General features: G+C 39.3%; 1 protein-coding gene across 5 annotated transcripts in view; it reads right to left on the reverse strand.

The window, feature by feature from the left end:
• Window positions 1-7667: 7667 nt before the first annotated feature.
• The window catches only part of PTPN3 (protein tyrosine phosphatase non-receptor type 3), a 288986-nt gene continuing 280878 nt past the window's right edge, over window positions 7668-15775 (reverse strand). For all 5 annotated transcript variants that reach the window (XM_021004563.2, XM_021004569.2, XM_021004570.2 and 2 more), the window contains exon 26: window positions 7668-9803. In XM_021004563.2, coding sequence (XP_020860222.1) covers window positions 9726-9803 — 78 coding nt within the window. In that variant the 3' untranslated portion in view covers window positions 7668-9725. The remainder of the gene's footprint in view (window positions 9804-15775) is intronic.

Here is a 15775-nt window from a genome sequence, read left to right on the forward strand (position 1 = left end):
CCATCAACTAGGAAATGGCTGAATAAGCTGTGGTATGTAATTGTGATAGAATACTATTATGCTGTGAGAAATGATGAGCAAGATGCTTGAAGAAAAATCTGGAAAGACTTACATGAACTGATACAAAGTAAAGTGAGCAGAATCAGAACACTGTACACAGTAACAGCAAAAGCATATGATGATCAACTATGAATGATTTAGCTATTCTTAGGAATTCAAAGATCCAAGATAATTCTGAAGGGCTTATAATGAAAAATGCTATCCACCTCCAGAGAAGGAACTGATGGAATCTGAATGTAGATCAAAGCATACTATTTTTTTACTTTATTTTTTCATGTTTTTTAAAATCTATTTTCTTTCACAATATCACTAATACGGAAATGTTTTGCATGACTGCACATGTATAACCTTTATAAAATTGCTTGCCTTCTCAATGAGGGAGGAGAAAAAGGAGGGAAGGAGAGAATTTGGAACGCAAAAGTTTTAAAAATGAATGCTAAATATTGTTTTTACATATAATTGGGAAATTATTTAATTTCTAAAAGATAAGAAAAAAACCTGCTTTATCAGAGCTGAGGGACCCAGGATGGAATCCAGGTTGTTCCTGGTGAAGAGGAGGGAGGGGTGATGATTAGAAGTTAAGCTCCATTTATCTTGGATATTAATGTTAATAATATTATAAATCCTTGAAATATATATATATATGTATATATATGTATATATACATATATATATATACATATATATATACATATATATATATATATGTATATGTATTTTTTGAGGCAATCAGGGTTAAATGACTTGCCCAATATCATACAGTAAGTGTCTGAGCCTGGATTTGAACTCAGGTCCTGATTCTAAGGCCTGTGCTCTATCCACTGAGCCATCTAGTTGCCCCTAGATCTTTGAAATGCTAAAGCATTTAAGGTTTACAAAGCAGCCCCACAATAGGAACTGTTAATAATAAATAAATCAGCCATTAGATTGGGAACAGAAGCATCACCCTAAACATGATATGTGCATTTGCTGACCAGTGATGGATGGACCTAAGCCAGTTCATAGGATATTGCACGTGGAATTTGTGTATACAGATGGTTGATTTCCAACCTAGAAATGGCCTTAGAAATCACCTAGTGCCACTTGTTGGATTTATAGGTGAGGAAAATGGGGCCTAGAGAGGGGAAGTGTCCTACCTGATGGTAAAGTCGAAGAGCTGGTCCTCCGATTCCAAATTCTCAGCTCTTTCCCACTCTATCTTTGTAGAGCTCTAAAAGCTCTAGCATTTAGCTATGGAAGCCTTTTTTCCCAGTGAAGTTATGTCAGGAATTTTAATGAAGTTAAATTTGCATTAAATCACACACTGAATCACTATAATATATTTAATAATGTTTCCCTAGTGAATGAATGACAAGTGAAGACAGTTTTAATAGTGCACAGCTTAAATGTGGCTTCTGAGATGAACTCTGTAAAACATGCTTTAAAAAAAATCCATGCATTTTAAACATGCACACACACATATACATATATACATATGCCTGTTTATGTAACTGGCAAAAATAACTGGTTGCACAATAACCTCATAAAAGATTGTTCGTTTTGCAAAAGGATTCATTCCTGAATGTTCTTGAGTGACCATGGTTCTACCATATTTAAACATGTAATTAATAAAAGTAGGAGGCCCACCATAAATAAAAATAACCCTCATTTCAGCAGCCCTCAGCACAGCCAATAGGCTATTGGTTAGACATGAGAGCTTCCTTCAAGAATGACACTTTCTGAGGATCTTTAAGCAAGCATGGAAAACAAGTCTTAAAGGTTGAGAGAAAGCCTTGGGCAAGAAGGAAAGACTATAGGCCTGGTGCTAAAGTCATCTAAGAAAATACTGAAGAAAGGAAGGTCAGAGGAAGACTGGGGCTGGGGAGATGTAAGGATGGTCGGCGCAGGGATGAGACTTCGGGGACAGAGACAGAAGAGAAGTGAGATGTTTGTTTAGCTGATATTTTACAAAGAGCATGAATAAAACATGTAAAAAGAAACAATTAAGCAAAAACACCAAACATAACAATTACATCTGAAAATGTATATAACATTCTGCCCTGGTAGCCCCCCTCCCCTCCCCAACTCTTTGCCAAGAGGAGGGAAGTTGTGTTTCATTATCTGTTAAAATCCCAGTTTCTCCAGAAAGTCTTCCCCCATCCCTTTTAGTTCCAGGGCCTTCTCTTTTATCTATCCTGTATATAGCTTGCTTTGTACAGTTTATTTGTTGTCTCCCCCATTAGATTGTAAGTTCCTTGAGGACATGGACTATCTGTTGCTTACTTTTGTATCTCCAGCACTTAGCACAGTGACCAGCACATAGTAGGTGCTTAATATTTACAGATTGCTTGATTGTTCTCTGTGACTCTTTTTACTTTTTCATTGCTCAGAATTCAGTTTCCCTTTAGGGATTCTTCCTCTCCCCCTCCACTTCCATTATCTATGCTGATCTTTTGGCTCTGCTTATTTCATTCAGTCTTCATCAGTTCATAGACATCTTCCCATGTTTCTCTGACTTCATCATAGGAATTTAAGAAGAATAGGACCATGTTGATAGGGTGGTCTGGGGATCTATGATCTAAAGAAGTGTAAGCTTGCTAAGGATCAATTCATTCAGGGTTCCTTCCAAAGAAGAACAATTTACGTCAGACTAGCCCTTAACCTCCCCGAGGCACCACCACAGATGACCTTCTCATTTTTCTCCTCCTAGGTGGCTAGGCATTAGGCAGTCCCTACCTGCCTAAAGAAATAAAACAATGATCATTCTGTTAATTCTACATGGTAAACTGCTAGAGAGTGTTGTCAGACATCATTCCTCAAGCATTTACATAGGATATCCACTTTAGGCAGGCTCTCTAAATTTGCAGGTATTACCCATTTGCTGGAGGTCAGACAGTTAAAAAAAACCCCTATCTACTATGTGCCAGGAAATGTGCTCAGTTACTTTTCTTCCTGAAGGTCAGAATCACAAATGGCTCTGGCCAGTATAGGGAATATGTAAAGGAGAATGGGCTAAATCAGATCAAAGATGCTGCCATCTTTCTTTCCATGTGTTTTGATGACAATGGTAAGAATAGTAATATTATGCACAATGCCTTAAACAAATAGAGTTTCAAAGTACATTCACATACATAACCTCTTTGAACATCACTTGTGTGCTGAAAGGATACTAGGCACCTTTTCTCAAATTCTCACTGGGGGATCCAGAATTTATAGGTGTGCCATTTTGTCTACTACTTAGGATAAATAACAACATAGAACTTGTTCAGGTAATTATCAGTCAGTTAGCATTAAGTTCTTACTATGTGCCCGGCACTGAACTGCATACTAGAGATAAAAAGACAAAAATGAACACCTTCCCTCAGGATGCTTACCTTCTATTGGGGGAAACATGTAGCCATGTGGATTGGCTGTTGTCCTTCACTCTCAAAGAAGACTAAAATGACATCATTATGCTGAAGTCAAGGTAGAGTGTGTCCAACTGGCTGAACTGACCAATGTAAGTTTGGAAGGCCTACCATATATCAGGCATACGTAGATACAAAATCAATACCAATAAGGGTGGCTAAGTGGATCGTGGAGTTAGAATCAGGAAGACCTGAGTTTGAATCTAGTTGTGTGACCCTGGGCAGGTTATATATACTCTGTAATTCAGTTTACTCCTCTATAAAATGAGGGGGTTGGAGTACACAGTCCAGGTTCCTTTCAGCTCTTAAACCTATAATCCTTGGGATATGCACCTTTAGACACTGGACTGTATAAGTTCCCTAGTGACAAGGCTACATTTAATTTAAACTTCTCTTCCTCCTAGTACAGGTCTCTGCTTTGTAAATATTTATCATCACCAGCATGAAGGGGCCTCATCTAGCTTCCTCTTCTTAGGAGTCTTGAGGTTTTGACTTCTACGGAGTTATTAGAGACACATTGCAAGCTTTGGGGGTTCCTACTTTTAGGGTATTTGAGGGACATACACTAAATCCCTGGGGGTCTTTCTGTATCAGAGAAACTGGTGAGCTCAGATGCTGCCTTTTAGAAGTTATAGGAGTTAAGGACAGCCCATTCTACTGGGAGGAGTTTAGCTAGGGCAAGGTCTCAGTCACAGACTTAATTTCTAGATCATGTGCATATTCTAACAAATCTAGGGTAAGATAGAAAGTGAGTGGTGTGTGGGTCCACCTGTGGTAATATGCACAGAAATCCACACCATGCTCATTCAATGCATGTTTCATACATTATAAGAAAAATTCTTTTCAAAAACCACTTCAAATCAATAGATGAAAATTTTTAATGGGTAAAAATAGCTGTGGATTATTTCAAATTCTTTTCCAACTGACTGACCCAGACCATTGTTCCATTAGACTTTTAAAATGAAGATGGGTAACAAAACCACCATATTTACATTGAAATATGTACCTTATCAATCAACGATCTTTCAAAAAACATAAGACAACAGGAATTCTTTGGTTTCTCCAAAGAAAGTATGAGCAGTTACAAGGGAAAGGCAGGGTAGTTTAGAGGGAAATCTGAGTTCAATCCTGCCTCTGATGCTCTAGCTGTGTGACCAAAGGCAAATCCCTTAAGCTCCCAGTTTCTTTTTTTGCCTCTAAAATTGAGTTAATATCTATAATAGCTAACATTTACATAATGCTTTATGTTGGCAAAGCACCTTTACATATATTATTTCATTTGATCCTTAGAACACTTCTGTAAGGTGTGATTATATTATTCCCATTTACAGACGAGGAAACTGAAGCCAAGATGTTAAATGATTTGCTCAGGGTCACACAACTGTTAACTGTCTGAGGCAGGATTTGAACTCACATTTTCTTTGGAGTGCAACACCCTATCTACCTAGTACCTACCTCACAGAGTTGGCTTAAATGAGATAATGTAAGCATAAAGTGCTATTTTAAAGTGCTATAGAAACATCGGTTATTATTAGTCACAAGGGTCGCATGACCACCTTTCAATTGGACTTGGGCTGTGCTTGGTATCAGATAATAACACTGCAGCCTGACCTGCAGCCAGTTTGCTGCATTGCAGTGTCTTCATTTCTGAATTCATGCTCAGACTTTTGATAGCAAAGAGAGCCGAGTGTGAGGCTGTTTTTCCTTTATAGTGACATTGAACAGCATTCACTCACGAGAAACTCTCATACACATTTATGATGAGTTTTTTCAGTTTCTCATACCACTGTGGTTTAAGCTTCATTTGAATTCTCAGCATTATTAGCATTTTCCCCACCCTAAAGGTTAAGTGCTGATCCTCAAAGGATACATTTGACTGGCTTAAAAGAAATTGTCAATGTTACAAAGCAGTAAGTCTTTAAATTAGTTGAGACTGATTTATGGACTTGAGTCCATATGGCTGGCATCACACAAAGCCTTATCTGAATATTTTGTTGATTTTTTAAAAAAAACCAAAATTCTTACTTCTCAAGGACTTGACTGGCCCTTACTACTCTTCACTGAAAAGTGGGAGTGCCGAACTGCATATTCTAACCTAATACCAACAAAGGTATTAAATCTTCATAAACTCTACAATATATTAATGTGCTCAACTGTTACTTAAAATGCTATTCTTTGATATATGAAGCTCGTACCCAGAAACCACTCCCAATCCTCATTCCTGCCCAATTTCCAAAGTAATGCATTTGTCCTGACTCCAAGGTTTTTTTTACCAACCCCCCCATATCCTAATTGGTGTACGTATAATTAAAATTTTGAGTTATAGAATTCAATATGCAATTTAAAATTTTTATTTATTTTGTAGTTCCTGCCCTCCTCCACCTCAGATTTGACCTAACAAATTCTGGCAAAAAGCTATCTACAGGGGCAGCTAGGTGGTGCAGTGGATAGAGTGCCAGCCCTGAAGTCAGGAGGACCCGAGTTTAAATTCGACCTCAGACCAAACACTTGACACTTACTAGCTGTGTGACCCTGGGCAAGTCACTTAACCCCAACTGCCTAAAAACAAACAAAAAGAAAAAAAAGCTATCTATATTATCTGGAATGATTTCTGGGTGCTATTATTGATCTTCTTTATATATTAAAAAACCCCAAATATGTCTTATAAGGAAACAGGAAGCATGCACTTTTATCACAGTAGCATTGAAGGTCATTTTTCTATGGGCATTACTGATGAACTTTGAATTATTAATAGCTAAGATTTACAAAGAACTTTTAAGATTTATCAAAGCCCTTTACATTCACGGTTTCATTTGATTCATGGCAATGAGTGAATGAATCAATTAATGAAAAAGTATCTAAGTGCCAACTACAGGCCAAGTACTGTGTATAACATGTACTACAGTTACAAATGAAAAAAAAATAGTACTTGTCCTCAATTGGGTAGAGAATATATAAAAGAAGGTTCAGCTACTGGGCACATGGAAAGGTTCTTAAGTCCTAAGGATGCAGCGGTGGGATGGATACTAAGGTCTGGGAGTACTTAAAAGACAGTGTATTAAAAGTATGTGTGTATGTTTGTGTGTATGTATGGGGAAGAGGGTGCCTGCCCATTCCCACATTTCTCTTTTTTTTTTCTTTTTGAGAACAAATTAAGATAAGGGAACTTTGTACTCTTGCTGCTCCTGGCAAGAATTTGTTGTAGTAAGGAAAATCAAGATCAAAGATATCAAATGTCTGTGGCATCCATCCGAGTTAGTTGCCCTGTAGTGAAATAAAACACTTTGGATTATCAGAATCCTTTCAAAGTTTCATTAATAACTACAGTGAAGAAAGGTAATGTGGTACCTCAGGGTTCAAGTCCCGCCTATGAAACATAATGGGTGAGTGACCCCAGCAGTTACTCTCAGTGCTTTAGGGCAACTTTCTAAGGTTGTAAGTCAAAGAGAAGGCTTTGACTTGCATTGGTTGAGGGGGTTTTCTCACACCAACGAAATCACAGGCCCAGTATCTGGGCTAAGATGAAGTATAGTGTGAAGAGCAATGGACAGCACACTAGATTCAAGCTCCAGCTCTGATACTTATTAGTTGTGTGACTCAGGTGAATTTCTCCTAGCCTCAGTTTCTTCAACTACAAAATAAGGATAAAAAAAAATTATACCATCTACCCTCACAGGGTTGATAAGTGGAAAACACTTTGTGAAAATGAGAACACTATAGAAATGCGGTGTGATGATAGCTGCATCTCTGATTCAATCTCCAAGCCTTCTGAAGCGAGAACATTCAATCATCAGCCCCATTTTACAGAGTGGAAATCAGACACAGAAAGCTTAAGTGAATAATTAACAGCAGGGCAGTAAGTTCTCCCGACTCATCCCAGAACTCTTGCTACTAAACCCCTCCTGCTAGCCCCATGCAGTCTGTTAGGTTAGTGACCTAACACTAACCTAAACCCAACTCGGCCAGAGCTGCCAAGGTTCACAGAGCAGAAATAATATTACCAAGTAATCCAGCATTCCTTCCTCTACCCTACTTCAGAATATTTGCGGAAGAAACAGGGTGAAGAATTTGAGCAAATGTGGTTGATCTACAGAGACAGGCCCTAATGCCTTCAGAAAAATTAGTTCCCACTATGTACTTCAAGCATTTCACAGCTAAAGGAAACCTTTTAATCGATTCAGAGACTGCAGAATATCAAAATGGCATCCTTGTCACATGGCATAATCATATGAAAGCATCTTTATTCATTAAGAAACTGGCTAGCTTCCTTTTTTCAATGCATATAAATGTCTACATTGTATACCACATTAAGATCTTCAGATTATTTTCCTTAAATAATATTTGTTATAATTCTATCATATATTTAAAAAAAAATTTAACAATATTATTAACAGAGGCAGAATTCTCTAGTACAATTACAAGTAAGATGTGCTCAAATAAATTAACATCAACATTGTGTTTATACCATTCAGATGGTCTGATCCTCCCTTTTGAAATGAAATTGAGACCATTGTATTAAGGGTGAAAGTGTACAGTCTTTCATATATATACAGAAACCCGGATTTTATAACTCATCCATAACTTGTATTAAATTGCCCCCGAAAAACACACACACACACACACACACACACACACGCACTCGTACACAAGGGCACATCCCTTGGGATATTTGTGTTTCCCATGGTCAACTGGATAAAAAAAAAAATTTCAGAAAGGCCAAAGACTGAGTTATTTCCACCGTATCATCCCCACACTAATAGCATAGTTTTTTCCCCATGTTTAACAGTTTGAAGTAGCAGCAAAACGTTGAGTAGCTTCAGTAGTAGACATTTTCCAGTACTGGATTTTGAATGCACAGTAAACAAGTCAGAGAGAAAAGGTGACATAGTATCAATTCACAAACTGTATCTAACACTAATAAATAAAATCGAGAAACTGAGAAGACTAAATCTCAGAATCTAAGTTTAGAATTTGTAAATAAAATAAAAAAGAAAAAATGTTATCTGGTTTCCATATTTAAGTACAAGCCAGAAAAAGGAGGTGAAAGGGAGAGGCAAGAAGGGAGGCTTGGGACACAATTCTCAAAAATATTAACATCTGAATGATTTAACACCTGAAGGCATAAAAACAAATAAACAATGTTAGACTTAGCATGCCTTGTTCTTTAGCTGAATATGTATTATATTAGGCCTTGCATGTCTATTATATTTAGTGAATAAATATTCACTATTTACCAGTATTACTGGCATTCTTTCAAGGGTTTCTACTCCCTGAATTAAAAATCCGTCTTTTTTTTTTTTAACCTTCAATACTCTTCCCAGTGATGTTTTATGACAGCAAATCTTGGAACACCACGATATCAGAGGAATCAAAATGGTGGACAACTCACAGGGCAATGGAAAAACACAAGGTAAAGTGTAAGAAGGCTGCAGCATATCACAATGATGATTTGTGTATAAAAAGTGGTGTGAAACAGAACACTGAGGGTATGTACAACAGGAAAAGGGTGTGGGCCCATCTATCATGTAAGCGAGGCTGAGAGATAACAGATGAGCTGGTATACTACGTAGTACAATGGTATTCACAAAATGTTAAAAAAAAAAAGACAACTTAGAGGAAGGTTTTTAGTGCATTGGGCAGGATCCTCTAAAGAAGACATAAACACAGATAAAAAAAAGTGAATAAGGTAAGAAAGCATGGAGGGAGCACCCAGACAAATGAAATCACAGATCCATTGACAAATATGCAGTTTTTAACGCTGGGAGAGAGAATTAATCCTCTAATTGTTCCAACTCTTTCTAGAAGCCTAAAACACTTAGCCTTTAGTATTTTTTTTTTCTTAAACAAAATACTTGATAAGCCTAAAATAACCAATGCTACTTAGTTTCTGAATGCTCAGCAAAATGATGGCTACTAGGGTTATTATGACTGCCTACAGGAAAGTCTTTTAAAGGCAAGTAAGACAGAGGCCATGAGCTCCCCTTCAGTATTTCTTTCCTTTTGATTACTTCTCCATTGGATAACAGAAGCAAGCAGCATACCACTGAAGTTTCCGTCCACACATATGCGTATGAATGGTATTACACACAACCGCATGCACACGTGTCTACGTGTTCCTATATACAAAATGCTTTTTTTTTCTTTCTACGGAAATTTAAAGTGCAGAGTTCAAAGGTTCTCATTCTCTTCTTATCGCCTCTGTGGATCCATTTTGTTGATTCCAGTCCAATGTGTCCTGCTCCCACGACTGATGTTCTTGAGAAATGGTGAACAGTCACGTTAGCTAGAATCTAGTGGCTGAACCAGACCGTCTTGGTAGACACGAAGGATAGCTTCACACACAAACTTGTATTGGCTCTGTGGAAGAGAGAGAAGAGTCAGGAAGCATCTGGAAAGTCAAGCATGTGCACAGACTTGACACGGTGATGATACATGACTGAAAAGGCTGTTGGAGAGACTTTTCCAGCAGGAACGGTCTTGCAGAAAAAACAAAACAAAAAACCAGAGGCTGGTTCTGGAGTTAAGAGATCTGCTTGCTCAGGGATCATCAGGTTGAACCGAGGCCCATTCTGAGGTCCATTCTAAGCCCCAGTACTCTTATCTGCAAAAGGAAGGGATAATTTGCCTTCCATAGTGACTTGCTTTTGCAGGCCATTCCTTCTAAAAAGGTCAAGAAACACACGCACACCCGTGTGAGTGTGTCTATGTATTATTCAATCAAAATTATTTTAATGAATATTATTAGTTAAAATGACTAATTATTATTGAAAGTATGAAATGATGGCTGAAAATGATCCCTCCCTCAAAGCCACATATCTTATTCTTCCATTTTCTTAAGAACTGTAGACGACTACACAGTGTTAGAGATGGAAGCAATCTTGGAAGCAACCTTCTCACTTTATAGATGGGGAAACTGAGGACCAGAGGAGTTACTAATATTATACAACCCATAATATAACGAGAGTGCACATTTATGTCATGCTTTAAAGTCTACAAATCCCTTTCCTCACAACCATGTGAAGTGGCTGGTATAAATACTAGTATTTCCATTTTGTGTATGAAAAACCAGAGAGCTTAGAGAATGAGTAAGTGGCTTACCAGGGGCTGCAAAGCTGGTTATTGACAGAGCTTGGACTAGAAGCATAGATCTGATGCTGGAAGGTACTTCAGACCCCCTCATTTTACAGATGAGGAAAATGAGGCCCCAGAGGTTTAATTTGAGAAACTTGAAGCCATGCCCTAGATCTTTGGACTCCCACTCTAAGTGGGCCAAACTACCACCATTTGTAAAGAACAGTGTAGGAGGGGGTTTCATGGAACCACAGAACAGCAATCCAAAGATGGTCTCCAAAGGTAAAGGTCAAAATAATCAAGGTACCATAACCATCACAGTTTCAATTAGGAAACATTTTGGGGTAAGATATAGAGTTTTCATACCTATACTAGTCACACTCACAATACATCCCTTTCAGTGCTCTGTCTCTAAGGAGTACCAAAGGATGGTGAGAGATTGTGCTTCCCTTCCCTGACAAGCATTGGAGATTTGCCCTAAATACCTCTCTCTTCAAAAATGATTTATGGCTGTATCCTCTTATGAATTTTTCTAAACCTATGGCTTTGAGGCTACATGTGGCCCTCTAGGTCCTCAAGTATGGCCCTTTGACCAAATCCCAACTTCACAGAACAAAGCCACATGTGGCCCTCTAGGTCCTCAAGTGTGGCCCTTTGACCAAATCCAAACGTAACAGAACAAAGCCACATGTGGCCTTGAGGCTGCAGATTCCCTACTCCTTTTCTAAACCATTGTTTATTTATTTTCAGCCAGTATCCCTACAGGAGGGTACGTTCTAAAAGTTGTTTATCAGTTATGTAAAGGATTTCTTTTTAAAAGAAAAGAATTAAATTTTAAAAAGAAATTTATTTTTTCTGACTTAAAAGTATTTCATTTCAACTTGAAAATTTATCTGCCCCTTGGAATTAGGAGACCGGAGATCTAGTCCTGGCCAAGTCAAAACTACTCTATGTTTTTATTTTCTCACCTGCAAAATGGACCAAAAAATACCATCTTTCCTACTGACTTGAGGATCCAATTAGATAATGCTTTTGTAGGCTATCTCTTCTAAAAAGGCCAAGAAAAAAAATCTAGATACATGTGCACACATGAGAAAGAGAGTGCATGTGTGTGTGTGTGTGTGTGTGTGTGTGTGTGTGTGAGAGAGAGAGAGAGAGAGAGAGAGAGAGAGAGAGAGAGAGAGAGAGAGAGAGAGAGAAAGAGAATTCTTATCAAGTGTCTCTTGCATATACTACTGTGTCTACTGATGGAAGTAGGGATTAATGCCTAAGTAGTTCCATTGGAGAAAGGAACCCCAGGCAAACACACAATGTACAACAGCACTGCATGCAGAGAGTTCCAAGGAATAACTGCAAAGAATTCTAATACAACCTGAGAAACAGGCAGGATGGATGGAAGCAAATATTCCAGTGACCTTCAAGGCATGTGCTATGTTTATCTTCCTGTATGAGCTGGTCCTTATTATATGTCTATTATGAATGTAAGCTCTCTGATAGGAAGAATGTGAAAGAGCTAGAGGAATACCCTCATACATGGGACAGCTCGGTATACAGTGGATTGAGCTCTGGGCTTGGAGTCAGGAAGACCTGAGTTCAAATGTGACCTCAGACACTTAGCTGTGTGACTCTGGACAAGTCATTTAACTTCAATTTGCCTCAGTTTCCTCTTCTGTAAAATGCAAATACTAATGGCAATTACCTCCCAGGGTTGTTGTGAGGATCAAATATGGTAATAATTTTGAAGCACTTAGCATCGTGTCTTAGCATGCAGTTGTATAAGTGTTATTATTATTATGTTATGCTATTATTACTACTCTGGACTGTTAGAGAGAATAAACACAGGATAGAGAAAATAATCAAAGAAATAAAAGAGGGGGATTTTTTTTTTCAGACTGGGTCTCCCTATCTCTTCCCGGGTGGTAGTGTGTCCACTCACAGGCTGGTTTCCAATGTGGATCAGGATGGAAGCTCCTGTCCAACCTGAGCCGGTTCACCCCTCGTTAGCCTGATTCTCCTGCCCCACATCCTCCCCTCCTGAGGGCCCACTACACTGGGGTTTGACTTAGTGCAGACACTAGGATCAACCTGAGCCCTGCTGCAGCTCAGAACTACTGAGCCTGAGTGACGTACCAGCCCCAGTGTTCCCAGGAGCAGGGATTAGAGGTGTGCTCCATTATATGCGGCAAGAAAATGATTCTGAAGAGACAGAAGGGAATGAAATGTGTCAAGGGGCTGGCAAGGACTTGACAAAAGCAGCAATGTTTCACAACAGGCATGAAGCACTGATTTTTTAAATGATATATAAAAAAAGGAACTGAGAGTACCACAATGGCTAAGGAGCTGGCCTGGGGTCAAAAGGCTGGGTTCATGACACATACGAGCTGTGGGACCCTGGCTAGCCATGTCATATGATCTCTCTCAGCGCTCTAGGCAACTTTCTAAGGCTATAATTTTAGAAGCACTTGCCAAATTGCACTAGTAAAGGAACGTTGCTCACTAGGCACTAAAATTACATGTAAAGTTAAAAAAAATTTATATATATATGAGGGAGGGGAGGGAGAAAATGGAAGAGGGGGAGAAATGGAGAGGGAGAGAAGGAAAGGAAGGAGAGGGGGAGAGGAGAGAAAGGGAAGGAGGAAAGGGGGGAAAGTGAGGGAGTAGGAGGAAGAAGGAGAGGAAGATGAAGAGAGGGAGAAGGAGGGGGAAGAGGGAGAGAGAATTAGAGAGTTTTATGCTAAACTGAAGTCAAAATTTTATAATTTGGCATGTTTTGTTTTGTTTGTGTGTGTGTGCGTGTGCTTTAGGCAACTGGGGTTAAGAGACTTGCCCAGGGTCACACAGCCAGTAAGTGTCAAGTGTTTGGTTGGAGGCCGGATTTGAACTCAGGTCTTCCTGACTTCAGGGCCGGTGCTCTATCCACTGCACCACCCAGCTGCCCCAATCTGGCATATTTTGGTAGAGCATAACAGCCACTGGAGACAGAAGACTTGAATTTGAATGCTGGCACAGCTATTTAATAGCAGTGTTGACCCCAGGCAAGCCTCTTTGCCCCTCCAGGTCTTGGTTTTCTCCTGTGTAAAAATAAGGGGGTTAGCTAGATAATCTCTAGGGTGCCTCGAATCTCTAAAATTCTGTAGCTACCTACACCTCATGGGGTTGTTGTGAGGAAAGTGCCCTGTACACTCTGAAGCACCATGTGACCCTGGGCAGCAGCGTCCTTATTGGATGGCTTCTAAGGTCCCTTCCAGCCTCGAAACTATGATCCTATGATCAAACACCACCTCATTCATTCAACAAATACTTACTAAATACACACTTTGCTGGGGGGAAGGGCAAGGTTTACATAAGACTGGAGCTGACTTACAAATTGGTATCATCACTAGATTTCATTAGATTTGAAATGCAAAGTTTAAACAAGATGCACAGTTACCCCTTCTACCTTGCAGAGATTGGGGCATGGAAAATCAGCACCCCCTCCCTCGATCTGGAAAATTATTTTGGCTCTCCCTTCATACCAGAGAAGAAATCTGAATTTTTCCTTTTTCTTTTATGCGGTGTTTACAGTATCTTATTGTAAAATTTGGGTTGATACTATACACATATTTATGCATTTCTGAGTTTTTAAACTTTTTTTGTGTCATCTGCTGGCCGTGGTGTGTCGTCTGTGGCTTCCACTAACTCCCCCAAAATTCCCATTATGAGTACAATTATCAATAATCACCGCTCTTGGCAATCTGACCAGGTTAGGCCAATTCCTCAGTTTCCTCACACTAACCACAGAGATTAGTTCCCTTCACTTTACTTTCCTGGGAGCACAGAGTTGGTCAAAAGCAGCCTGAGCTCAATTTTAAATAGGCAAATCCTAAGTCTTGCAGGCAGAGAATTCCCTGGTGAACATGATCCCATAATTTTACTGTGAAAGCATGAGGAGTTTCAGCATTGTGATAACCTGGTTTCACTATGATAAGGCAGGTGGCCAGAATAAGATAACCCTGGGTCAGGGATTCCTGACACTGATTCTGACTGGTCAGAGATTAACTTCCCTAAGGGAAGGAGGCGGCAGATGAGCACATCTTAGCGTACTGCATCAGTAATTAATTCCTTTTTGCTTTCTCCCTCCTAGAGTGTTCCAGGTTCCTCATGTTGAGTAACCGTCTCACTGTTGTTGTTTCTAGAAGTGTATTCCGCTGAGTGCCTATAGACCTGCTTACCTCCTGTTGGATGCCTGTAGGTAGAGATGGAGTGTGACACTCTCCTGTTCTACCTGCAGGCATCCAATAGGAAGTAAGCAGCCCTGAGTGCTTGTATTCCCAACACTGACTAGTAATCTGTAACTCTTCTAAGTTGCCTTTCCTTCAAAGTATTTTACCAAGACAGTTTAGTGTCCAAGGTCATGGGGAATGTCACAGCTCAGGAGGGCCCTGAGAGAGGACCTATTTCAAACCCCTCATTCTCCAGATAAGTCCACTGAGGCTTAGACAGACACTGTCCCCGGGGCACAGAGCTCACACCGGAGAGATGACTTCTGAAGGAACTTGTTTATCAGAACAAAACATGTGGCAATAACATCTGAAGAGATTTTAAAAGAGATAGATTTAAAGCAATTTCAAACATTCTCTATGAACTCTCAGTTTATCAGGACAGTCACATCACTATGTCCTAGACAAAGAAGTCCCCACTCGTCTGTTTAAAAAGTACAGTGCCGTGTGTGAGCTCCAAAAACGATGTTATAGTAATAACAGTTCCTTCCTTTCCCTATTCTCTATTTAACCTCAATCACTTCATAAACATATCCATCTATTAACAGCCAAACACTGAAAGATAGGATCCAAACTCTTGGTAGAGAAGACAATATTCTAAGCTATCTTTATCACAGAAGTAAAATCACAAATAAAACAGGGAGATAATTATATTTAATTGCAAGGCTCAAGTGAATAATTATTAGGCTAAAGAAATGGTTAACTATATTCCTGCACTATCCTAACACAAAAAAAGGTAGATAGTCGTGTGTGTGTGTGTGTGTGTGTGTGTGTGTGTGTGTGTGTGTGTGTATGTAAGTCTTTTAAAGATCACAGCTTCTGAGCCTTTTCACTGCTATACACAAAGTAGTTCTGGATGAGCTAAAATGGTCCTGGCATTTCATGAGAACAAGAGGTAGCCAAATTTACTCCCAGAGGCATAATGTTTTCTGCTTAGGCAAGGTCTGACCTTGAAATAAGTTAGACAAACTCTACGAAAAGGGATATTGTGGCTGCCTG

Source organism: Phascolarctos cinereus, unplaced genomic scaffold, assembly GCF_003287225.1.
Source record: "Phascolarctos cinereus isolate Bilbo 61053 unplaced genomic scaffold, phaCin_HiC Scaffold_4;HRSCAF=312, whole genome shotgun sequence".
Classification (NCBI taxonomy): Eukaryota; Metazoa; Chordata; class Mammalia; order Diprotodontia; family Phascolarctidae; genus Phascolarctos; species Phascolarctos cinereus.